At 43.5% G+C, this 19,703-nt stretch overlaps 1 protein-coding gene across 2 annotated transcripts in view; it reads right to left on the reverse strand.

Annotated features, from left to right (window-relative positions):
* The window catches only part of FIG4 (FIG4 phosphoinositide 5-phosphatase), a 291,895-nt gene that overhangs the window by 86,051 nt on the left and 186,141 nt on the right, over positions 1-19,703 (reverse strand). For both annotated transcript variants that reach the window (XM_033936107.1, XM_033936108.1), the window contains exons 19-20: positions 8,060-8,207; positions 5,104-5,187 (exon numbers count right to left, since the gene is read on the reverse strand). In XM_033936107.1, the coding sequence (XP_033791998.1) occupies positions 5,104-5,187; positions 8,060-8,207 (232 nt within the window). The remainder of the gene's footprint in view (positions 1-5,103; positions 5,188-8,059; positions 8,208-19,703) is intronic.

Genomic DNA, 19,703 nt, shown 5'->3' on the forward strand with positions numbered 1-19,703 from the left:
ACTTCGCACGCATGGGAGATTTTGTCCATCAGACGCTGCAGGACCAAGCAGAGACTGGCAATGTAGAAGCTATGTGGTTGTCCCTGAAATCATCCATACACGAAGCAACTAGTCGCTACATAAAATTAGTAGATAAACGGCAAAGAAACAATAAACCCCAATGGCTATCTCGCAGCTCGTTAAGGAGAAGAAAAAAGCATTTCTTTCCTACAACCGTACGCAGAAAAGAGAAGCTAAAGTAGAATATAGGACCAGGTCTGCAGTGGTCAAGACGGCAGTTAGGGAGGCCAAACTTCGAGTGGAAGAAACTCTGGCAAAATACATTAAGGAAGGGGACAAATCCTTCTTCAGGTATATTAGTGATAGGAAAAGGAACACGGACGGGATAGTACGCCTTAGACAACCGGATGGAAACTACGCGGTAGCGGATTCCAAAAAAGCCGAACTACTAAATGAATACTTCTGCTCAGTCTTCACCTGCGAGGCACCGGGACACGGACCACAGTTAAAGGCAAAACAAAATGCGGAAGACCCGTTTCTGAATTTTGAGTTCACATCAGGAGACGTCTACAGCGAACTGACAAGGCTCAAGGTGAACAAGGCCATGGGACCGGACAATTTACACCCAAGAGTGCTCGGAACCGTTGGCCGTGCTCTTCAATCTCTTCCTAAGTACGGGGAAAGTTCCTCTGGACTGGAAAACAGCTAACGTCGTTCCCCTGCATAAAAAGGGTTGCAAGGCAGAGGCTGCGAACTATAGACCGGTGAGCCTCACTTCAATAGTGTGTAAACTCATGGAAACACTAATTAAGCATAAACTAGATGCGTTCTTGAATGAGGGGAGTCTCCGGGATCCCAGTCAACATGGATTCACCAAGGGTAGGTCCTGCCAATCCAATCTCATCAGCTTCTTTGACTGGGTGACAAGAAGGCTGGACTTGGGAGAGTCCTTGGACATCGTATACCTGGACTTCAGCAAGGCTTTTGACAGCGTCCCACATCGCAGGCTGCTGAACAAGATGGAATTGATGGGGTTAGGAGAGAAACTGACTGCATGGGTTAATGACTGGCTGAGTGGCAGACTTCAGAGGGTGATGGTTAATGGTACCCTCTCTAAAACATCAGAGGTGACCAGCGGAGTGCCGCAGGGCTCAGTCCTGGGCCCACTCCTCTTCAACATATTTATAGGGGATCTGACTCAGGGGCTTCAAGGTAAGGTAACCTTATTCGCCGATGACGCCAAACTATGCAATATAGTAAGCGACTGCAATCTACAGGATACTATGGCGCATGACCTGCGTACATTAGAAAGTTGGTTCTCGATCTGGCAACTGGGCTTCAACGCCAAGAAATGTAAGGTCATGCATCTCGGAAGCGGTAATCCATGCAAAGCCTACACCTTGAATGCAGAAACTTTAACCAGAACTACAGCAGAACGAGATTTAGGAGTAATCATCAGTGCAGACATGAAAACTGCCACTCAAGTGGAGAAGGCTTCATCTAAGGCACGGCAGATGATAGGTTGTATCAAGAGAAGCTTCGTCAGCAGGAGACCTGAAGTCATAATGCCATTGTACAGAGCCATGGTGAGACCTCATCTGGAATACTGTGTGCAATTCTGGAGGCCACACTACCGTAAAGATGTGCTCAGAATTGAATCAGTTCAGCGGATGGCCACCAGGATGGTCTCGGGGCTCAAGGGTCTCACGTACGAAGAAAGACTGAACAAACTGCAGCTCTACACCCTCGAAGAGCATAGGGAAAGGGGAGACATGATTGAGACATTTAAGTACATCATGGGACGTGTCGAGGTGGAAGATGATATCTTTTTTCTCAAAGGACCCTCGACCACAAGGGGACATCCGCTCAAACTCAGGGGAGGGAAGTTTCGTGGAGACGCCAGGAAGTACTTCTTCACGGAAAGAGTGATTGAGCATTGGAACAAGCTTCCAGTGCAGGTGATTGAGGCAAGCAGCATCCCAGACTTTAAGAATAAATGGGATACCTATGTGGGTTCCCTACAAGGGTCAAGTCAAGGAATAGGGTCGCTAGGGTATAGACTTGAAGGAGCGGGTCAGTAGAGTGGCTGTATGATTAAGGGGGTCAGTAGACTTAAAGGGGTGGGTCAATAGAGTGGGCAGACTTGATGGGCTATAGCCCTTATCTGCCGTCATCTTTCTATGTTTCTATGTCTGTTCTAAATGAGCGAGGTCTTGCATTACAAGTAACTTTAGTATTTTGTATTAAAGTTTTTGGGTTGTGGAACGAATCGTCTGAGTTTTCATTATTTCCTATGGGGAAATTGGCTTTGATATACGAGTGCTTTGGATTACAAGCATGTTTTCGGAACGAAGTATGCTCACAAACCAAGGTTTTACTGTACTTTCAATCTCCATGTTCATTTAGTCGCAGTTATTGTTGAAAATTTAACTTTCTCACTGCTTGTGATACTTGTACTCTGCAATTACTGTCCATTTTGCAACATAATTACCACCTCCATGATATTCAGTAGCTGGTGGTCAGTGTTTTTGTAGGTGGTGATCACCACCAGCTAAATTAGAACGGGATATTCAATGCCAAGCCATGTCCAGGCACCAGTACTGAATATTCAGGCAAAGCTGGACACTGGAACTTGTGCCAGAACCAACAATGACCCTTTATGCAGAACCTGGAACCCACGTAAGAGGATGTTTCAGGCCCCAAATCCCGTCTCAAATTTCTGAACTCCTGATTCTATCAGTTCGGTCCCATCCCTAGAGCTTGTAGAAAAAGAAAGATATTGAAGAGAATAGGTTCCAAGATGGATCCCTGCGGGATACCACGTGAAAGGTTACCAACTGATGAATAGGCATCGGACCCTTCGTAAAAGATAAGATTGAAACCATTTGGAAACTGAGGTAATTTGAGTTTGTTACGACAATGGATGTGAAGACTTATGCAAGCAAGACATTTATTTATTACATCAACGGGTGCTAGAATAGATTAGTCTGATCCAGTATGGCTATTCTTCTTATGTCTTACCCCCAGGCTCCCATTTCCCCTTTTACCTTCCCTATTTCTACCAACTTAAAAATCTGCCCCTTTCTCTGTCCTTCACCTCCATAGAACTCCCTCTCCATTCTCCCTTTCCCCATCAACCTTCACTTATTCTTCCAGCTCCTATCTTCAGCCCCTTTCTCTTACTTCCCCCTTTTTAGCCCCCAGCTTCAGTTCCAGTCCTTTTCTCTCATATGACCCCTTTAGTAGCTCCCTCCAGTCTCCTTATCACACCTGTCTTCCTTTTCAGCCCCCAAATCCAAACCCAGACCCATTCTCTCTCAACTCACCCAAGCTCTAGCCCTCTTCTCCAAACTATCTTCTTTTAACAACCTCCTACACTGTCTCTTTTCCCAAGAACCCCCCTTTAAAGCCTCCTTCCCTCACATGTCCCTTTTTCAGCCCCAGCTCTAAACCCCTTTTTAGCCCCCCCAGCCCCCTTCTCCCATCTTTTCCCTTTCAGCCTCCTGCACCAGCCCCCTTCTGTTACACATCCCCATTGTCAGCTCCCAGCAGGTCCTACAAGTGGCACCACTTCCTCCTCCGCCACTTCCTCCTCCTCCCACCACCTGCTGCTATCAGTTTCTCCCCCCCCCCCACAGTGAAGGGAAATGGGACAAAACTTATCAAAAGCAGCAGCACATGTAGTCGCTTCCTTCGTAAACTGGGAAGAAAAAAAAATAAGCTGTCGCCGCATGCTCCCTGCAGTCTTGCGCTACGGCTTGTGTTTCTGCCCCGGCGTGCCTTGCACACTGGGGGAAACCCTGGCATGTGCAGCCCTTGCTCTCTCTCCTCGCGCAGCGGTTCTAAAAGCTTAGGCGGCTCTGCAAGTCTCGGTCTGGCAGATGGCGCATGGAGTGAGGAAGGAGCACGTCTGCCCTACTCCCTTCTTCGATATCTGCTTGCTCTGCTCTGATTGGCTGCGTGGTGAGACTTGCCCTGGTTATCCAGAGAAAGAGAGAGTCCCTCCTTCTTTTTGACTGTCTCCCCTTCCCTTCTCTTCTTCTATTCCTTTCTAATCTTTATTATTATGTTTTTTTACTCTTTCTCGGCCTTTCTTTATGTGTCTTTTTTCTTTACAGCATATCGTGCGCTGAGATGCTTCTCTGCTCAGCGGTTCTATTCTATTGCGCATGCAGAGGCAAAGAGTTACAATCCTAGTGCGCATGCGCACTAAGGGTTTTATTATTATTATTATTGATTCTTAATGACTTTTGGGATCCTATATAATAAAACCCTAGCCGCGCATGCGCACTCCTACCTGCATGTTCCATTTTCCCTGTTCCGTGAGATGTAGGTCCGTGGTGGCAGGAGTGCGCATGCGCGGGTCCCCAGCCTTACAGCACCTAACTACATTCACTGGCAGGACTGGCCGCCAACACTGGACTCCCTGCTCTGGTAAAAGTAAGTTCTTCGCCTTGCCGCCCCCCTCCCCTTCCCTTCCCGCAGTCCTGACTCCAAACCTGCCGACTCCAGCAGCGTCTGCAGCACTCTACACACGCTGCTTCGGGGCCATAGAAGGCCCCGAAGCAGTGTGTGTACAGTGCTGCAGATGCTGCTGGAGTCGGGACCGCGGAAAGGGAAGGGGGCGGCGGCAAGGGACTACGAGAGCCGACCAGACTTCTAGCACCCACTAATGTAACGGGCTAAAATACTAGTATTTTTATAATTGCTCTCACACATTGAAAGGGTCCAGGATATTGTGTAGATCTGTCAAAGAAACTCCTACTTTAATGCAGGATGTAAAAAATGTCCAAGGGTGCAGACTTTTGCAAGGCATTTAAAGTTTTCAGCCAGAAAGAGAGGAGATGGACCGAGACCAATCTTACAGCCCCACAAACCATCAAGTTTTCAGAACATCCACAATGAATGTACAAGTGATATGTTTGCATAAAATGTACCTCATGCATCTTCATTATGTCCTTATTACAGGATTGGTAGACTTGGCCCAGATTTTTAAATCAGTTAAGATTTGGTTGAAACTTAGTGCCTGTGAAAGATTTTCACAAAGCCTACTCATACTGCTGCCTAGGTAGCTTTGTGGTACAAATCATATGTAGGTCTTACCCCAGCACAGATTTTCCAGTTTCATCAGGTTTCCGCACAGTGAATGGACTTGGATCAATACCCACACTTTTAGGCATGAAGTCTCTGAAAAAGAAAAAGAAAAGAAAAAAACGATTGCATGTCACATGCCTGATCGATTACAAGAACTGTGCTGGGCAGTCATTAGCCTTTACTTTGATGTACCCTGAAAGGTGAGTGATCAAGCTAGAAGAAATGAAATTCAGTTCTCACATTTGTCAAAGGCCCCAGTGTCCGCTGCAGTCAGGTTCTGCATCTTTCTGAAATACACCAAGGACTGAGTCTGGCTCTCGTGCTCTATTATCAAGCCTCCAACATAGCTGTGAAAGACTTCAAAACATTTCTTGCTACTAAGCCTATATGATAAGGTATATAGATATAGTATACACAAAAAAGATCAACTCCCAACATCATAAAACTGACAATCTAGATGAGGCAAACAAACTGTCTAGTCATTGAGATGTGTTCAATGATCTATTTTTGTGCTTTATTGCTGCAAAGGGGTGACATAGTATGCTATTTTGAGAGAAGTTTTAATTTTATTTAACAAAATATACTGCTGATCGCAAAATAATGCTGCTGCTAGATGATTTATACCAGAGGTGTCCAACCTGCGACTCAAGGGCCGCATGTGGCCCCGTGAAGTATTTTGTGCGGCCCCGGTCAAGGGTGATGCAGTGTTTTCCTCGGCTGCCCCCGGGTGTTTACCATTTAGCCAGCTCCCTACTCTGTCTTGCTGCAGTGTTTGTGCGGCCCCAGAAAATTGTTTTTCGGCCAATGCGGACCAGGGAAGCCAAAAGGTTGGACACCCCCGATTTATACTCAAATAGCTAATTAATTATGAACCGACTGAAGAGAGAGAGAAAGAAAAGAAATATATATGTATATCACAGGTTTAATGATAATGTGTGGTAGGAGACATAATTAGCCCAAAAGCCTGTTGAAATAGGTGGGTTTTTAAGAACTTTTTAATTCAAGAAATGACTGCAAGTAGAAAGGAATTCCAACATTTCTGGCCAATGTAACTAAAGGCCGAGTCACAAGTAGTGTCATGTCTCAGGCAGGAGAAAGGGAACAGAGTGAGAAAAGTATTTTGATAAGCATTCAATCAAATTTACAATAAACTTGGAAACGGGACTCTTTGGATGAGCAGAGCTGTCACATGGGAGCACAGGGAATTAGGAGTGGATGAAAAAAATCTAGCTGTTGCCAAAAGGCCTTTAGAATCAGAGTGAGAAGTTAAAAATACATTTGTGCAGAAACTGGAAGCTTGACTGTGTTTGTATGTGATGATCTTAAGATGGCCAAACAGGTTGAAAAGGTGACAGCGAAAGCTAGAAGGATACTAGGTTGCATAGGGAGGGGTATGGCCAGTAGGAAAAAGGAGGTATTGATGCCCCTATATAGGACTTTGGTGAGGCCTTGTTTAGAATATTATGGACAATTCTGGAGGCCACACCTTCAAAACGATATAAAAAGGATGGAGTCGGTCCAGAGGAAGGCTACTAAAATGGTGTGTGGTCTTTGTCATAAGGCATATGAGGGACAGACTTTTTGAAGGCGGTAGAGGGGAGATATGATAGACGTTTAAATACCTACATAATGTAAATGCGCATGAGTCAAGTCTTTCATTTGAAAGGAAACTCTGCAATGAGAGGGCATAGGATGATGTTAAGAGGTGATAGGCTCCGGAGTAATCTAAGGAAATACTTCTTTACAGAAAGGGTGGTAGATGTGTGGAACAGTCTCCCAAAGGAGGTGGGGGAAACAGAGACTGTCTGAATTCAAGAAAGCATGGGACTGGCAAGAGGGATCTCTTAGAGAGATAATGGTTACTGCGGATGGGCAGACTGGATGGGCCATTTGGCCTTTATCTGCCCATTACGTTTTTATGTTTCTTTGTTCTCTCCTGTGTTGCATAATCTCTGTATTTTTTTCTCATGTGTATGTCCTGTTGAGTTAAATAATAGTTAAAAATATTCAATTTGTCATTTCATTTAATTTATAAACTGTTTTTTCCCTATATTGGTGTATGAAGCGTGCTGTATTCATCAGGTCTATTGTGAACTGTATTTGATTGCTATTTTATTTTAGCTTTCTCTGAATTTTTATGATTTTTATTAAATTGTTATAAACTGGTTTATCTAGAACCTTGTTCCAGAGTTTTTGTTTCTTTTTGGTCTCTCAGATTTGTTTTTTTGGGGTATAAACTAACATTAACAACACAAAAAAATAAAAAAGGCACACAATACCATAGTCCACATAATAAAATAAAAACTAAAATGAGAAAAACTATGAACCATCCACTTGTGGGTCTAAATTTCTTTCTGAGTCAAAGAGTCTCTCCTAGTGCACTGGACAGGGGAGAATCAGTCCTTGTGATGGTACCGAATCTGGTGATTATGGCTGTTTTTTAGATTCAGGAAGGGATGGTGGGCTTATGTTATGATCAGATTCCTTGATCTGATATTAAAGTTAAACTACAATGAGACTATTCTGGTCCTTCTCAAGCCCCCCAACCTTTTTGTTGGCGCTCTATCTAATTCAAACTGTCGTGAAAGATTCTCTTTTTAGCCTCGTTTCTCGCGCTTCCCCTAGTGTTCTCTAAACTAGGTGCTTAACATTTCCTTTTCCCAGCCTTATTATGTCCCTGTAACCACCTACACTTAGGAGCCTAGTGAGAAGAGGTACCCAAAACAAGGAGCTCGGCCCAGTAAGTTTTCAAAGGGGCTGATTGAAAATCCTAGCTCTCAAACTCCAAGGCAATAGCAAACAGTGACCCCCAACCCATATATAAGCAGCACGGGACAACCCAGCACCACAGAACCCAATGGCGTCAATAGTGTCAGCCAGAGAAAAAGTGAGCACAAGAAAGATCACAGACCAAGAATTTAATCCATAGCTCTGTGAGACATATATAAATATTGGTGGCACCTACCGGGCAGAATTTGTCATGGCCAAGCAAAAGATGTCATCAAAACTGCTAAGCTCATACGGCCGAAAGAAATGGTTGTGAATATCCGTCTCTTCATCAGATCTGTTAAACTTCTTCGCAGTCAGCTTCCTTTTGTTTTCTGCACATGGCACTGAAAGAGAGAAGCGAGGCGCTTTCTCCGTCATAAAAGCCACTGAGGAAAAATTAGGTCTAGACCAGATGCTTACAAAGTAATTGCTCTCTTAGAAAGAAGAACTAAAGTAGTAAATCCTAGGGCCTGTGACACGGTTAAAACTGAATACAGATAAGCTCATATTCATTTGGATAGGTTCAGAGTTTGAGACTATACCCTGACAAAGTGATAGGCATTTTCTGCTGTATTGGAAATCTTGGTGAGAATTCCAGGACTGCTACTAGATCATAAACTTAAAAGTGGCTTTTAGATTACAATAAAGGGATTGGGACTAGTTTTACAACCACACTCAAAGCAGTTTACATACAAGTAATTTCCCTATCTGTCCTGGTGGGCTCACAATCTATCTAATGGAGGATTAGGTGACTTGCCCAGGGTCACAGGGAGCAGCATGGGATTTGAACCCACAACCTCAGGGTGCTGTGGCTGTAGCTCTAACCACTACTCCACACTCTTCCCCATTTACATCAAATTTGAAATATTTTGAATGTAATCAGTTTAAAATAATTGTTCACACATGTATAATGACACAAATAGATTATTGCTATATTACTATATACTGTTCAGATAGAGTTTCTTTCATCTCAAGATATTCTTGATTCACTACATTCAACAGAAACAGCCTTTGCCAAAGTCTCAAATGACTTGTTCCTGGCAAGATCCAAAGGCCCTTCCTCAAACCTCATTCTTCTTAACCCATCTGCTGTTTCTTGCCACTGTTGACCCCACCCTTCTTCTTCTATGTTTCCTCGCTTTGTCTTGGTTTTCTTCTTATCTCTCCATTCACACCTTTAGACTGCTATCCCACTGTCAGTCAGTGCACCACAAGACCTCTCTTCTCTCTCAATACTTATTCCCTTGGCGCTCTGATCTCCTCCACAGTTTTCAATATTATCTTTATGCTGTTGGCTCCCACATTTACCTCTCCACAACAGAAATTTCAGCAGAAATCAAGTTTCAAGATTTTATTAAAATTTGATGATATTGCTTATAACACTTCTAAGCGATTTACAGATAAAAATTGGGAAAACGTACAGAAATTTTAAAATGCCAATTAAAAGATTAAAACAGTACAATTAAAAGATTAAAACAACTTGAGAAAATGGTGTAACATTAAAGGACAACAAGGACAGAACAAACATGATACTAGAGGAATTGGGTAGAAATACAATCGGTATAGAAAAGTTAGGGCCTAAGGGCCACCGCGGGAGTGGACTGCTGGACAAGATGGACCACTGGTCTGACTCAGCAGCGGCAATTCTTATGTAAAAAATCCAGACCCAAGTCTTAGCCTACTTGTCTGACTGCTCTCAAAAAAAATACTGCTGTTTGAATATCTGCCCAGCCAATATGACAGAGCACACCCCTCCGGGATTTCTATAATGGCTGGCAAACTTTGTCAACATATGCTTGGGCAGTGGCACATACCCTAGAACAATATGTGCCATCGCCCTGACTCCTGTAGCTAAGGCACCAGGATTAGACCTCTCCAAAGTTGAAAACTTTAGACTGACTGTAGGGATACCATGGCCCCTGTTAATATTGATAAGAGCATAAGAATAGTCCATCTTCTCAGAGGCCAATCCAAGTCACAAGTACTTGGCAAAAACTCCAATAGTGGCAGCTGACAGACTTCTTAAACCGGGTTGATGGATTCCACAGTATGGCTTCAGGGAGTCACACAATTCAGAATCATTACTACATGAATCGACGGCAAAAGCAAAATCATATTTATTCATTTTCCCAAAGGGTTTATGATGATTTTCCAACATCCACATTTGTTATTTTGATCCAATAGCAAACATTAAGCCTTTATCTACCATCATGTTTCTATCACTATCACAGCCAGCTTTGCACATCTTTCTCATTCACTCTTCAAATTTCAGCCTGGATCATCCTATTAAGTCAATGTTCTCTTACTCATCTCTGGTATTATTCACTTTAGGTTAAAACTTTTCACCATTATTCATTACAGGCGACTCCACCTAAGTGCACGTCGGTTAAACGCACGCTTCGGTTATCCGCAGCCTACCAACATGGTCCTGGGTTTTTTTACATTAAAGTCAATGGACGTAAACTCCAGATATTTGCAATTCTGATAAGCACACAATCCGCTTATGCACACCGATGTCATAGGTCCCACCTGTATTCTTTCACGTAAAGTTCACTCTGGTTAAAAGCAATCACGTAGATGAGCTGCATGTTTTGGAACAGCAGCTTAGGCCTGGCCATGTGTATGAACTGCATCGTGGCATCACATGGACAAAAATCATTGTCTTTGGCTGAACGTGATCACCATGCTGATGTCAGACACCACTTTGGCGTTATTATAGTACTTGTACATAAATTGGAAGGGCCTGTCCCCTGAGAGTGGTGTACTCCAGGTCCTTCTGCAGTTGCTCTCGTATGGTCTCCCAATTACATTACATTACATTACATTAGGGATTTCTATTCCGCCTGTGCCTTGCGGTTCTAGGCAGATTACATTATGGAAGATATCTGGGCAGTTCCAGTAGAATTACATTTCAGGATAGGAGTATATTACAGTAACAGTAAAGAGTTATGATACTTCAAGTTCACAGAGGATAATACTTATCACAGAAGTTATTACATATAACAGAAGATAATGCTGAATATGAAAGCAACAATAAACAAGGGATAATCGCAAACTTCAAACTTGAATACAGGTCACTTGTCTTAAGATATGTGATGGCAGTGATCGATGCAAGCACGGAATCCTGCCCCCGAGTTGCTGATCTCGCAAGAAAAATGACGGTGCTCGACTCTCTTCACATAGTACTCCGATTAAGTGCACGCTCCATTTAAGCGCATGTGGCAAACCAGTCCGAGGGGCTTGAACTTAAGCGGAGTCGACTGTATATTTAATCAGCATTCACTTGACACCGTTCATTCACCATCCACCTATGTCACCGATTTTAGTCCACATCTTTATTTTTTGCATTATCGCCATTAGTTTCTTACGCTCATACTTACATTCATATCCATAGGACCCCTGAGGAAGACATGTTTGTTGAAACACGGACCGAGTTGGGTCCCTTTCACCTTTGCATACGTGGATTGGTTCTATACTCCCTGAACTACGCCATTACTGAGAAAGAGCTCAAGAGGCTTCGGAGTAGGTAAATTCGAGAGGGCTAGCCCACTGTTAGGAGAATTACACTGGCTGCCAGTGAAACAAAAGATCCTCTTTAAGAACGCATGCATGGTCTATAAAGTGATTTATGGTGAAAACTCTGCTGGACTAGTATCAGACATCAAGATTCCCCGCTCATTCCATATCGCAAGAAAGATGCAACGTCTTAAACTATCACTTCCGTTTCCTCATCAGGTTCAATGGAAGAAACTTTTCAAGACCACCTTTGAATCCATGGGTCCCAAAATCTGGAATGGGCTGCCCCTGTATCAATACTAGGCCCCCTCCTACCATGACCTATAATGAATGATCTCTACCCAATACACTTTCTGGAATCTAATTTTCTATCCCAATGTTCTCCTTATAGTCGACAGTGTCGAGCTTTGCGAATATAGAGATGATGCGGTATAGAAACCCAAGGTTTAGTTTAGTTTAGACAGTTCTCCACCCAATACACTCTTTAGAACCTACTTCCAATGTAATAACTGACTCCAATCTTATTGTAAGTTGCAATGATTCCTTGCTGAAAATTGCAGGATATAAGAAACTATATGGTATGGTAACTGATACTGAACTTGGCCAAGACAGAACTTCTTATTGTTCCCCCCTACACCTACCTCTCCTCTTCCTCCATTCTCTATTTCTGTGGATAAAACGCTCACCCTCTCTGTCTCCTCAGTTCATAATTTTGAGGTTAATTTTGACTCTTTCTCTGCACATATCCAACAGACTGCTAAAACTATCTCCCCAGTGTTGAAACAGTTACACTGGTTACCTGTCATGTTTCGTATTGAATACCAAATTCTGACAATAATATACAATGTAAGTTATGGACAAGCACTATGGTACTTAATGCAAACTTTAAAGAAGTACTTGCCAAATTGTTCCATGCGCTCACAATCAACAATAAGGCTATCGCTTGAGCATCCACATGAGGTACATAAATGGCAGCAATCTTTGTGGCTGGGCCTCGGTTATGGAATGCTTTGAATGGCTCATTGAGGCTTTCTAAAGCTCTGAAATCTTTCAAAAAGTCTTTGACAATTTGTTAAAGCATTCTTTTAAGTAAATAGGACGTATTATTTTGTTGGGTGATCTGCTCTTTTTGAAGATGTATTGCTATTCAGCAGTGCGTATGGCTGGTAGCGCTTTAGAAATAATTATTCGTAGTAGTAGTATTTTACTCTGGATTTGTGTATTTGAACACTTATGTGCTTAGGTTATAAGTGTAATAGAAAATTCTAAAATAAATAAATAAAACCTGTTGTTTCTTTTTCTATAACATTACCTAAAATTGTCTTTTCCTTTCAAGGCACACTATCAAAACCCTTATCCACAATGTCATCACCTCACTTAGATTACTGCAACTTGTTTCTCACAAGTCTCCCACTAAACCTTCTTTTTCCCTTTCAATCTGTGAAAATTCTGCTACACGACTTATCTTCTGCCATAGAAACATAATGGCAGATAAAGGCTAAATGGCCCATCCGCAGTAACCATTATCTCTTCCTCTCTCCGAGAGATCCCACGTGTCTATCCCAGGCCCTTTTGAATTCAGACACAGTCTCTGTCTCCACCACCTCTTCCGGGAGACTGTTCCACGCATCTACCATCCTTTCTGTAAAAAAGTATTTCCTCAGTTTACTCCGGAGCCTCTCACCTCTTAACTTCATCCTATGCCCTCTCATTGCAGAGTTTCCTTTCAAATGAAAGAGACACGACTCATGTACATTTATATTACATAAACATAGTAAATGACGGCAGATAAAGACCTGAACAGTCCATCCAGTCTGCCCATTAAAAATAAATTATCTTGTCTCTTCTTTGATATTTCTGGGTCACGTAGGTATTTAAACGTCTCTCAATTAATAAATCTTAGAGACAGAAAAACAACAAATTATGAAAATGTCACTCACCAGCAGTGGACTCAATTTCTCAGATCCCTCATTCAATCAAAAAGGTGGAGAAAAAGCCTCAATTACTTTATCAAGTAGCAATCCGTGATGATTTTTAAGCTAGCGCTGTTTTTGTATTGTGAGCTCAAGTGTTGGCCAGATGGTGGCCTACTGCCATTGATGGAGCTGTAACCCTGAACGCCGTTGAAAAGAAGACAGAGCTGGCGGAGCAGGTTAAGCAACAGCAAGTGTTCTGGTGCCAGAGCGAAGTTTCTCTTTTTCTACCTTTCATCTGTTTTTGCTTTGATGCCTTTAGAATAATGGACTTTTTTTTTTTTAACTAATAATAAAAAATTTAAAAATATATTATTTTTACTGTGCACAGTAGTGGGTTTTGAATCACTCTAGATCCCCACATTCCTTTTGGTGTGAGTTTTTTGACAAAAACAACGCTAGTTTAAAAATCATCAATGATTGCTACATGATAAAGTAATTGAGGCTTTTTCTCCACCTTTTTGATTGAATGAGGGATCTGAGAAATTGAGTCCACTGCTGGTGAGTGACATTTTCATAATTTGTTACTTAAACGTCTCTATCCTATCTCCCATCTCCTGTCTTTCCTCCAAAGTATACAAACAGAGATCGTTAAGTCTATCCCAATGCACCATTTTAGTAGCCTTCCTCTGGACTGACTCCATCCATTTGATATCTTTTTGAAGGTGCGGCCTCCAGATTGTACGCAATATTGTGCATGTCACTTGATTGGCTCCCTATCTGTTTCTATCTACAGCTTCTCAGTATTTTTCCCTATACCCCTCCCCAGGAACTCTCTGACCCCTACTTGTCCTGTTCGATTAGATCAGTGTTTTTCAACCTTTTTACACCTATGGACCAGCAGAAATAAAATAATTATTCTGTGGACCGGCGGTTGAAGAACACGGGGCTAAGTCGTGGGCCAGACCCCCCCATCTCTACCCAATCTCCACCCCAGATCCCGCCCCCATAATAGTACTAATTGCACCTTGCATGTCCCATGCCTCATCTGGAAGCCTTCCCTCTGACGCTGCGTCAGAGAGAAGGCTTCCGGTTCAGGTACAGGATGCCCATAGGAGCCACTGCCCGTGGCTTTGTGCACTGAATCAGTTAGGAAGAGGGAGCTGGCTCGAAGATAACGCCGCATCGATCACACCGTGGACTGGCAGTTGAAGAACATTGCTTTGGGCCTGATGCATGTGCTGGCCCTGTGGACCGGCAGGAAATTTCTGTGGACTGGCACTGGTCCATGATTATAAACTCTATTGAACAAGGTTTTCACAAAAGGTTTGGATAATTTCCTAAAAGAGAAGTCCATAGGCCATTATTGAAATGGCTTGAGGAAATCCATTGCTTATTCCAGATTTTTTTTGAATAGCACTTAAGACCGATGAAGAGGCTGGTTACAAAAGTCTCAAAGCAAAACAAAACGATGATGTGTTTTGACAGTAGCTACTGAGATCTTTCTTTTGAATTCATATGAATAACTCTATGAATATCTGATTTGGTGATTGCTGAAAGAGAAACTTCTGTCTGAGATTCTGAGTGTGATTTTTATGGTAATCTATATAATAGCCCTTAACACATTCAATGTAACATCTTTTGCTGGAATGAATAAGACTGCCCTAGAAAAGGCAGTAAAATACATGGAAATGTTTGGCTATCTTTTGCAACTATGACTTAAGTTGGCACCATGTGAGGTTGTCTCTCAGCTGGGGGGGAGGCAATAATATGGCTGCATTGGGGCAGTCTAGTCACGATATGCACGGGGAGGGGGGGAGGGGACGACATCATAATGGCGATGTCACAGGAAAAGATTGGTCAATACGACTGTTCAGCTGTGCTCTCTTTTATGGCACAGATAGTGAACAGCACGAGTATTTAGAATTTATCAGTGCTGGGGTGTCGGTGCTTCTCCATTTTCGAAGGAACTTTCACGGATTCCTTCAATTCGGGCCTGTTCAACTGTGCAGGAGACAGCTGTGTTTTGTGCCTGGAAATCTCCAAAGAGGATCACTGGTTGGACTCAAAGACCCGGATTCTGTAAATGATGCTTGCCTACAAAATGGGTGCCTGCTGCATGCCAGAATCGCAGCTCCCAAGGACCCTATGCACTGGAAATGTAGGCCAGGGTATAAGCCTAGTGTCACCTAGTGATGCCAAAGCCTGGCACTGCCCCTAAACATACCCATTTCCGCTAGGCACCATGAACCTAGGTGCTGGTTCAGGATACCACCTAGCATCGCTTAATTTTTTGTTTTGATTAGGTTTTAATTGGGGTTTTTTAATGGCGTGACCAATTATTGTGACATTTAGAACCAATTAAAACCCTTAAGTTTGTCAGCAGTAGGTGCGATCTAGGCCAGTGTTTCTCAACACACGGTGCGCGTACCCCTGGGGATATGCAGGCCACTTGCTGGGGGTACGCGACATGGCTGCTGCAGAGAATATTCCCTGCTCGTCCGTTGAAGCCACACTGCCGATGGCAGGGATCCATCCTTGCTGCCTGCCCAACCAGCTGCCGGGGATCCCTGCCTGCCCCCCCTTCCTCCCTCCCCCCCAAAACCGACCCACAGTGCTTCGCCCTCCGATGTCAGAGCTGATGTCAGAGGAAAGCCTTCAGGGTCAGTGGGGGGGGAGAGGGAGGGGAGGTTCCCAGTTACCTCCTTGCCACAGTCGTTCCTTCAGCGGCTTGTTGGGGGAAGCGCAGTTGGCAGCAATTCACACGCTGCACGTAGCTGATCCGGAAACCTTCTCTCCAATGTCAGAGCTGATATTAGAGTGAAGGCTTGTGGGTCAGCCACGTGCAGCATGTGAGTCAAATTTATTTTCACTTGTATGTAACTTGACCGCAGAGTTTTGTACTAGTTGTAAACGCCTAATCTGTGTGTATGTGATTTAATTCTAGATAGATTCCATTCTAGTAATCCAAGCAGTTCATTACTAACACATGAATGAATGAGAAGGAAAAATTATGTTCTTACCTGTTAATTTTTTTTCCTTTAGACGCAGCAGATGAATCCAGAGACCAATGGGATAGCACATATCTATCAGCAGGCGGAGATACAGAAACTGATTAACAGGTGGTCCTATTGGCTGGCACTCCTCCTGTATCGCCAGTATAGCTCCTTGTCCAAGCATCCGTAACCATCAATAGGCATAGCATGTAAAAAACTTCTTTCCCATAACAAATCTCAAAAGGCAATAATACAGAATACAACCCTCAATAATAACAAACTTCGAAAGTTGCAAAAGAAAAAACCGACAGACAATATCCAGAAAGGGTGGGGCTCTAGATTCATCTGCTGCGTCTAAAGGAAAGAAAGTTAACAGGTAAGAACATAATTTTTCCTTCCTTACCAACAGCAGCAGATGAATCCAGAGACCAATGGGATGTAGCAAAGCAATCCTCAATCTGGGTGGGAAGCAAACGCCGCCTCCGCAACAACCGAAGCACTAAATGCATCTACTGCAAGCGCCCCCACATCCAACCAGTAATGCTGAGAGAAAGCACTCTTGGAAGACCAAGTAGCCGTGAGACAAAACTCCTCCAAGGAAAAAACCTCTGGACCGAGTCCAAGAAGTAGCCATCGCTCTGGCGGAACAGTCATGAAGTTCTTTCACCAACCGCTTCCCTGCCATCAAGCAAGCGTAAAGAATGTCCTCCTGGACCCATCGAGCGATGGAGGCTGTGGACGCCGCCATACATTTGAGGCGTCCCGTGAAGAATACAAAAAGGTGATCTAAACAACTAAAAGTAGTTAGAAACCTAGCTCGCGGAGAATGTTATGCACTTTCAAAAAAATGCAGTGAATAAAAGCACGTCTCCCCATTTCTCCTCCCAGGAAGAAGGAAGGAAAAGTGAGAGTGTCATAAAAGAAAGGATGACACCTCCTTAGAAAGAAATTGTGGTACCCACCGAACTGACACCTCAGATTTTATAAATCAGAAATAGGAATCCCCGCCAAACAAGGCCTGCAACTCAGAAAACTGCCGAGCTGAAGCCATGGCCACAAGAAACCCCGTGTTCAACGGCACAGCCCTTTAGAGTCTCAAAAGACAAGGATGAAATGAAGCCTTCGGTAAACTGCGAAGAAGTACCTTAAGACTGTACTCCAGACAGGGCTTTCTAAGAGGTGTACGAATATACCGTACTCCATTTAGGAACTGAACTACAAGAAGCTGAGAAGTAAGTGAAGAGCAATATACCTAGCCCTTGTAACAAGCTAAGAATGGCACTTGAAGCTGAAGGGAATTGAACGCTAAGCCCTTGGCAATACACTTGTGCCAAAAAAGAACTCTGGAAGGGTGCAAATGTTGAGAAGTACCCAAGAAAGGAAAAACCTCCAAAAGGAAGCAGAAGCCACAGGTGAAGACGTCTGTATCGCCTGGATAAGAGAAGAAACAACCTGCTTCGCATAACCCTTACACGTCAGCCATGACTTTTCAAAAGCTAGGTCGCAATACCAAAGTAGTACCATATCCATGTTGATCGGACCCTAGGTGAGCAAATCTGGAGATACCAGGAAACTCAAAAGTCCGGCTGTCAAAAGACTCATCAGATCCGCATAGCAAGGATGGCACAGTCAATCCAGAGATTCTACAAATACTGTGCCCTGAAAGCGAGCCTGAGAGGGCAAATCCAAGCCATCATCAGCCAGGGGAAAACACTGAAAAAAGAGAAACCAGAAGTGAGAAAGAATCCACACTGCTATCCCCTCTGACTCCCACTCCCTGTGCCCGCCAAAGAAGCTAGGAAGCTTAGAATTTTGAGATGAGGCCATAAAGTCTAGTTCCAGGAGATCTCACTTCCATAAAAAGAGCTAGAACGCCTGAGCCAAAATTATCAATATCCAGGATATAGAAGATTTCACTATTACTAACATTTACACTTTCTAGAGCGTACACAGCGCTGTACACTGCAACATACAATAAATGGGCCATGCTCAGATTTCGCAGAGAGAAAGTCTATCCAAACTCTTTACCTGATCTGCCAACAGAAGAGGAAGATGAAGTAAAACTCATTGAAGTAAAACCACAACTTTACCCGCCAACTGAGTACATCACCTGTTGCCCAGGCTGTAGAGAAATACCCCCATCATAATACTGACTGAAAAGACCTTCAGCGTCATTCCAGAAGAATGGTCTGAAGCTCCAGAAACGGTAGCCTGACCATGCTCCAGAGTAGAAGAATGAACAAGTACTAAGTCACCTCTTAAGACCAGACTCCTGGAGCTGAGGATGGAAGGCACCAAGCCCCCCAACCCAACAGCTGGGATGTTTGGTGGCCATGAGCTAGTCCAGTAAATACCGAGGCATGCCTTTGCAAAGAGAAATCTCGCTGAGCCACCAAATCATGAAGAGCGATGCTTGAGGAGCCTACCAAATAATTGGAGCCCTGAGATACCAGGAACCACCGGAACAGAAGTGACTGCTGTAGCATTATAATGGGAAAGCAAGCCGAAGTTCCCAGTGGAGTCAGCATCATGGATCCTAGAACCTGTACAGAATTCCATACTCTTGGACATGGTGACTGAAGAGAAGAATGCAAACCTGAGACTGTGACCCATCGCCCTAGTCTCTGGGAAGAAACACATTTCTCTCCCATATGAATAAAAACATCTCCCCGATATACCTATAAATAGTACAGGAGAAAAGAGCGCTGTGCAAATTCGAAGATTCACATCCAAAGAATTGAGGAAGAGAAACCACCCTTTTCGTGTCAGTCAAATGGCCCGACTGGAAGACATCCAAATCAAGCAGTCAGTCAAGAAGAAATTAGGTGAATCGCCCGGTAGCGCCAGAACAGTACCAGTGCCCACATTTTCTAAAATGTTCGTGAAGCCTTGGGTAGGCGAAATACCGAAAGCGCTGCTCTAAGAGAGGCAAGCAAACCTAGTGCCGATTCGGAGTCCATAGTGAAAATGTAAATATTCTCCCAGTTTTTCTGCAGAAATGTGTAACCCTGAGAAACTAATTCAGCAGAATGGGATCCAGCCTGCCCAATGCCCCCGTCTTGGGCACCATGCAGTAAGTGGAACAACATCCCTTAGTTCCTGAAGAACTAAGAATTGCCCTGAGGACCAGTAATACTTAAAAGGGAAACACAAAACATAGAGACTCCAAGAACGAACCGGAAACCTGAGGAGAATGCAAAGTTGCAAGCATCCTGAAAAATGTTCACAGCCCCCTGACCTGACATTATAGCGTCTTATCCTTCATGAGAAAGCCTGAAGAGTCATTGGAAGAAGTCAAGATCCCCTCAGAATGAAGTGCAGAAGGTCAGGGAATAGCAGGATGAGAACTGTAGGATCTGTAAGAAGAAAGAAATTCTCCTAGAAAAAATCAATTTTCGCAATGTAAAGAGGAGTA

This window comes from Geotrypetes seraphini, chromosome 3 (assembly GCF_902459505.1).
Source record: "Geotrypetes seraphini chromosome 3, aGeoSer1.1, whole genome shotgun sequence".
Classification (NCBI taxonomy): Eukaryota; Metazoa; Chordata; class Amphibia; order Gymnophiona; family Dermophiidae; genus Geotrypetes; species Geotrypetes seraphini.